Source organism: Cariama cristata, unplaced genomic scaffold (genome assembly GCF_000690535.1).
Source record: "Cariama cristata isolate BGI_N322 unplaced genomic scaffold, ASM69053v1 scaffold42118, whole genome shotgun sequence".
NCBI classification, from domain to species: domain Eukaryota; kingdom Metazoa; phylum Chordata; class Aves; order Cariamiformes; family Cariamidae; genus Cariama; species Cariama cristata.
This window is the reverse complement of record NW_009631380.1, coordinates 1-7,066: the sequence shown is the minus strand read 5'-3', so window position 1 is coordinate 7,066 and position 7,066 is coordinate 1. Positions and strand designations below refer to the sequence as shown.

The 7,066-nt window shown below is 36.6% G+C and overlaps 1 protein-coding gene across 1 annotated transcript in view; it reads right to left on the bottom strand.

The window, feature by feature from the left end:
* SLC24A5 (solute carrier family 24 (sodium/potassium/calcium exchanger), member 5) overlaps positions 1 to 6,854 on the bottom strand; it is an 8,293-nt gene extending 1,439 nt beyond the window's left edge. Inside the window, exons 1-6 of the mRNA XM_009705917.1 lie at positions 6,677 to 6,854; positions 5,197 to 5,280; positions 5,006 to 5,109; positions 4,586 to 4,686; positions 3,467 to 3,750; positions 2,549 to 2,755 (exon numbers count right to left, since the gene is read on the bottom strand). Of these exons, the coding sequence (XP_009704219.1) occupies positions 2,549 to 2,755; positions 3,467 to 3,750; positions 4,586 to 4,686; positions 5,006 to 5,109; positions 5,197 to 5,280; positions 6,677 to 6,743 (847 nt within the window). The 5' untranslated portion in view covers positions 6,744 to 6,854. The remainder of the gene's footprint in view (positions 1 to 2,548; positions 2,756 to 3,466; positions 3,751 to 4,585; positions 4,687 to 5,005; positions 5,110 to 5,196; positions 5,281 to 6,676) is intronic.
* Between the last annotated feature and the right edge of the window lie 212 nt (positions 6,855 to 7,066).

Here is a 7,066-nt window from a genome sequence, read left to right as displayed (position 1 = left end):
AAAATTTACCCCCCCCCCCCCCCCCCCCCCCCCCGTTCTTGAAAATATAATAGTCTTATGGTTTTGGGCATCTCATCGTTGGTGCTCAAAAGTCTCATGAAGCAATAACTCTTACAATCACCTACTCTTTAAAGGGGGAGGAAAAGAGCACATGAACTTTCTTGAGGAGGAGGGTCATTGAGACCATTATTACAATACTGTCTCAACTAAATGACTTTAGTGTTTCACTCCAACGAGAAAGATCTTTTGTTGTATTCGGAAGAATCAAAATGTGGAATTTTTATATGACCTGTAAGTGCAAGTAATCCTTTAGAAATGTCCATTTCTTTAAGTAAATACTGGTTTAAATTAAGAAAAGTTTTAAATTGTTACTAAAACAACAGCTTATTTTTTCCCGCTTTTTTTTAGCCCCACATGTCCTGTAAGCATATTAATTTTTCACTTAAAATAACAGGGATTCAGATCTTCAAAACTGTTTTAGCAGTTGTACCATTTACAAGCATCAATGTATTGAAGTATTTGATACTGCTATTCAAACTATTAAGTAATTAGTTTGTCTTAAATGTTTTGTTCTCTAAGAAGTATCTTAATATTTTTTTTGTTGAAATCCGAATTCTTACTTGCAATATTTGGACGCTAATAAGAACAGTTTTCTTAAAATAAAAGGCAGTACTCTGTAAGCTAGATCAGCAATGCTTGCCTAGTACATAGCAGCTTAGTCTAGATCAACCCAGTAAATTTACGTTTGAAGCTATTTGTTGGTTCAGAGGGACTAACATGATCCTGTTGCAGAATTTGTACAGGTATTTATTCTTCTATCACTCCTAATGTAAGAGATTTGTAGGATGAGGGACCAACAAGATCAGCTTTTATAAACCATCCAGGCTGGAAAGTAATGGTTCATGCCAAGCAAACCAAGGTGAAATATGAATGAACCAGTCTTATGTACCCAACAGGAGTTTCTAGCCCTCTGAAGGCTATAAGATAGACTCTAAACTCAGGTGAATCTAATTTTTCATTAGATAGATTTATTTTCTATTTAATGTGTAGGTTTTTTTTCTGGCAACTGACCATAAAGAGAGAATGGTGTTACTTTTCTAGCCTTCAGTTAATTTTGTGTATCAGTGGCAATATCTTGCTATAAGTAGTCAAATTTTCTTTGCTAGCAACAAAAATATGTACTGTTAGGTTTGTTCTTTACCATGAAAATTTAGTCCCTAGCTATGATACTTTTGTGACATTCTGATAGGCTGTTTATGCAACGACAGATTCTTTGAGTTGCCCTTCATGAAATGTGTGTGTAATTTTTAGCATTTTATCATGTAAGTAGAACATATTTGACCTAGAAGTAGTGGGCCAAAGACCCCAATACTGCTTGTGATGACTCTAAGTGGACTAATACTAATACACTGTTTGAATCTCCAGTGTACCTGCTTTCATATGAATTAGTGCTTTGTCTAGTTGAGCAGCAATAACTTTCATTTGAATCCTGTTTCAAAGACTTTGAGCATTCAGACAGTAAACCCCTGCTCCTTAGATACAAGTGAAAAATTATTTGACCAAGAAGTGAACCTGGTCAGTGTTATAGCCAGTGATCTACTAGTAGTTTCTCAAAGTTTTACTAAATGTGTAGGTCTGTTTCTGCACTGAACAAGGAATTATTCATTGAACTTAAATTGAAAGCAAGTTTAGGATGCTGAACAAGCAGAATACTTGAGTAGGATTAGTGAGCTATAATGTGGAAATGGCAAGCTTTGTAACCTTTCTTGTTTAGAGATTTGTTTTCTGCTTCTTAAAATTAAAAACTGTACTTTTTTTTTCAAGCTGACTAGAGAAACAGTGAAATGAGGAGACCTTTAATACCTTAAGATATTTTTAAGAGAATGTTCTTACACACAAGTTCATACCCCTTCTCTCACTTAAATGAAGTTCTTTTACTGTTTCACTTTATGATGCAGATTTGTAAGAGGTATACATATACAACCCCCAAGAAAGTTTAATAGCACATGACATGATAGCTAAAATATAGTACAAAGATTTGGGAGGTTTTTTTGGCAGTTAACTTAATGCCAGGTCTCTTACTGTAGTGTTCAAGAAAAATGTAAGTATAGAAATAATGGATCTTTTACAGAACCCTGAACCTTTAATTCCAGCCTTGGTGGATTCCATGTTTGTCAAACTTCAGCTTGACAAATTTATTGCTGTATATCTAATTGTTTCACTTCATGAAGCAGTTTAATGAAACTGTCTCTTTTTAAATATAGGCTGCTTTTTGCAGCTATGTAAACAAATTCTCATTCATGTGATGGTAAGCAGTCTGAAGCAGCTAAATTTCAAAGTGGTTTTCGTTACGTGGAAGAAGGTGGCAAAATAAGCAGTCAAACATAAGGTTTTGTTTCTGATTTGTTTGTTGTGTTTTTTACAGCAAAGTATGTGTTGCTAAACTGACTGTTAATTGTGGAAAGGAAAACTCTTCACAGGGAGAAAACTTTTTTCATTGGTTCTTGATTAGTTGCTTCTGTATAGCAGCAGCACTTTAGGTACCTACCTGCTATTGTTATCATCCATACAAGAACATAAGTTATTGCAGAAATCCATGCTGCTGAAATTAAAAATGTCACCATGAACCAGTTCCTCCAAAACTGTCTTCTGCAATCTGGTATAGTCAAATAGAGTAGTGTAATAATAGGAAGGGATAACACCCATATAATTCTTTTCATATCTGCTTCAGGCATGGTGAAGACGCTTGGATGATCTGTTGAAGAAAAAGTAACTATTTTCAATTGTAGTATTAAGTTTTAATCCATAGCATACAGTCATTACTGGCGTCTACTTGTGAGAGTACTGAAAAAAGGTAAAAAATACTTCCTCAAGTTCTAGCTGTAGTGTTACCCAGTACCTACATCACACTGCACAAAACTCTGAAATCAAATGTTCTTTATTACGGTGTCACTAGGAGAGAGCTAAGGTGGATGAAAAATGAACTCTTCTATAAAGATCTACACAAAACGTTTACCAAAAAGAAGAAACTGTTGATCTGTGGCCACATCATAGCTATTCCTTTACTTCTGATATTGTGCATATTCGGGGCTGTGAACCTGCCATTGTCATAAGAAAACAGTATATATTAGTACAGTGCCAGTGTGTCTTTCAGGTGGTAGTGCATTTTACAAGCAGTGTTGCTGGGAAGTTTCAGATGTGCACAGCAAAGTGTGGTGGAAGTTGCTGTTGTAATAGGACACAAATGAGCACCTATCCTAGCATTCCTCTAGCAACTAACTTCCTATAAATACCACCACTCTGACTTTGCTTAATGTTATATTCCAGGGAAGAATAATGATTTACTTAAATACTGTGCTGGAGTTCTTTTGTGAACAAAATCTTAATATCTCAGAATCTACTCTTTATTAGAACTGATGCAGAGAGGCATGCAGCATGCTAGAGACAACTGTAATAATACTTATACCTTCAGAGATTTCATCAAGCCCATGCAAGCTTGTTGAAAGTTGAGAGTAGTCCAGCTCATCTTGAAAAATTCCACTATCGGTTCTTGACTGTTGACAAATTAGAGGTCCGCTCTCTTCCCTCCATCCAACCAGTGGCTGCTGCTCAGCATTCCCTTCCATAGCTTTTGTAAAGCAGGTACAGCAGGGACTGAACTTTTTCATGAGGTATTGGTTGATTTTAATGTCAAAACAGAGTACCAGAATATAACACCCATATATCAATAATAAGGATGCACTTTCATACCTAAAATGAAAAATAGATTTTACATGACATATAATATAAAAAACCAGCAACTCTTTAAGTCATTAAAATGGCTGGCATAAGGGGAGGCGGGGGGGAGAGAGAGAGGAAAAAAAAAAAAATTTGCATGAGTAGCAAAAGGAAAACACACAAAAGCATCTATTTGCAGTTGTATGGCCGGTGTCATGGAAGTTCATGAGTGTTCACGTCTTTCAGCAGTTCGATTAATTCCCCTCCCCTGCAGAATCTTGTTCATGTATTGTACAGCTGCATGTTTTCCAGGGGTTCTTACTGATTGGATGTCTTACTAGTGTTTGTGAAATTGAGTCTTCATGTGATGGTTAAAGAGAGCGATAATATGTGCTGTTTTGAGTTAGAAACTTCAGAGACTTAGTGCTGGAGGACCTGACTGACTTGTTGAGGCACCAGGAGTTTCAGTGTTGTCAGAAGAGCATTAAAACATCAGAAGCTCATGATCTGCTTCTGGTAGACAAATGTTTTTCTTAACAGCAATGCCATCAAAGGAAAGGCTCAAAAGGAGTAAACTGTGAAGACAAATTGCTATGCGAAAACATTTATGATAGAAGTTATGAAGTCTGTAGAGACAAACATGTGCAGATCAAACTTTATAAGTGTGCAGGGTTTGAATGTTTGGGTAATAATCTTTACAAGCATTGTGACTTTCTACCTTTTTTTAAAGGCAACAGAATGTTTATTTTTGTTAGTGAATGGCAGTTCAGGCTACTTGAAGTTTGGGGTTGGTTGGTTGGTTTGTTTTTCAAAACATTGTCTCACTAATTTCCAGTCAACATCAATTCAGCACTACTTGTGCTCTTACCAGTAAATTCTGTTGTCAGATATCATCACAAGGACCGCCGCTACACTAATTGTATATGCCAGACAGTCTCTAAACAGCGGCCAACAGGATAGCCTCGAAACCTGCAGATCACAGATTCATTTACTTTTCTTAAACTTGTCTGTAAGACTTTCACTAAGTGCTGTAAATGCTACATCAATATGTTGTTTCTATATTATGTAAAAATTGAAGATTCTTAGGAATGACTTAAGTATTATATTTAACAAGTTAGTGTTTTTAAAAACTTTCATAGCAAGTTATCTTAAAACTGATTACATGCTGGTTTTGCTACTAAATAAACTTGGCAGTTGTCATAGTAAGTCTCTCTTGGCTTTTGTTGGCAAATCAGAAAGGATAACCATTTGGCTCTTTAAGAGCAGAACTATCAAAGTTGTTACATACCACGCTGGAAAACAGCCCACAAGCTGCAGAAATACCAAGAAGATTATAGATTGCTGATCCAAGGATGGTGCTGACTCCAATATCTCCCTTGGTCACGAAGACTCCTATAAGGAAATTGACTCTGGTATGTTTCAGTTTGGCATGCAAGGAATAGAATTCTAGATTCTGAGGAGTCAAAACACATCTCTTACCTAGAAAAGCAGTGACAAGCTCTGGAGCAGAGCTTCCAGCAGCCATAAAAGTTGCTCCAGCAACATCCTGAGAGAGGCCAAGGCCTGAGGATAGAGCAAAAGAATTGCTTAAAAAAAAAAAAAGATACTTCAGTAGTCTGCACCCTTTACTTGCATTAGTATATGTTAGAAGCTACTACAGTTTAATAGAATTAACTTTGCTTACTTTCATACAGTTAATGCATTTATTTCAAATTGGTAAAATAATAGGTAGAAATAAATTAGCTCAATAAATAAGGCTATGTTTTCAAACTTTATTACAGAAATTAGTTTAAATACCAGAAAAGAAGTACTGATAATACAAGAGATTTGAGCATGATCTTAAAATGTAAAATAGACATATGCATGTGGGCTTTAACTTTGTTTCATATGGGTAATAATTGTGGGGAAATTCCTTGGACTGTAGAGTGATACTCCTAAATGATCCATGTCAAGTCTATATCTTTCAGGGAAATCCATGCTACTGTATCTTCACAGACCACAAGTACTAGTAAAATTCAAACCACTGCTGCAATCTTAAAATCAAATTTTCACTTCGTGTGGACAGTATGAGAGCCTGTGTCTTGCTTGAATGAAATGAGATTTTTGTTCTGGTAAGTTGACTGTTTCTGAAATGTAACTCACCCTGTGGATCAAGTTCTACACACTAAAAATGGGGTCGTATGGCTAACTATGGAAAAAGTCTGACAAATGCTTCTTTATCAATAAAAAAAAAAAAATCAGCTCTACAGCAATGTTTAAGCTTGCATTTTCTGTAAGTGTTCTGGTCTGGAGAATGTTTTCCAGTATTCAGGGATGAGTTCCCCTAGGGAATTTTTTTTAAATCTTGGCAATGAAAAGCTGAACTCTCAGCCAAGACCATCTCTTTAATTCAGTGGTCTGCTGAAGCCAGGGAAATTATTACAGGTTGGTTGGATTTCATAGAATGGTTACAACTATGGTATTCCTTTCCCTCCTGTGTCATACCTTTACCATGTAAACAGTAGCTCATCTGGATACTTGTTCACTACTTTGAGAGAAATACAGAAACTTTAGCAAGGCACTTGTATTCCTATGTTTTAATATAGGGAGAGTTTTGGTTTCTTGGTTTGGTCCCCCCTTGTTTTCTTTTACTAGTAACCTGGACATATTACTGCTCACCCCAAAGTTATATCAACAGTTTAGTTAATGTTGAGGAAGTTTTAAGATTTTCCTCCAGGCACAAGGAAAGCAAATTTTAAATGAGTGCCTGTGCAAATTGTAATTAGAGTATGTGTTTTCAATATAATATTAATACATTGTATCAGATTAAATATTGTATTGATAAATCTAACTATGCTCTGGAGACTGAAATTTCTTTAGTTTTGTCTCCAGAGCCCTCTAACTTTGAAGCTTGCTTAAAGAGAATGTTCTATACCAAGCTGCTTAGTTTTACAGGAAAAAGATCAGGACGTTCACTTACATTCACTGATGATCTCTAGAGAAGGTAGGAAGTAATCATCGCACACAATGGACACGGCCAAAAACATGTAAAGTATAATTAAGAAATAGATAACGATTCCTCCATCCTTTCTCTCCTGCGGTGTAAAAAATCCTTCAGGAAACTCCGATGAAGAAGGACGGACACAACCTGTCCCGTTTTCTGAAAATTGAGTGCAACGGTGTTACGTATCCTGATACCTTTCCGTTTTTCAGGCTGTAGGAGTTCTGTGGATTAGAACTATAAATGGAGGTCTGTTCTTTATCTGGGGGACAAGGGCAGCCGCCGCACTGTCATCAGAACCTTGCACCCTGGGGAAGGGGGTTAAGAGCTGGCGAAGGCGCTGGCGGCAGGTGCGGGTGCAGAGCCGCC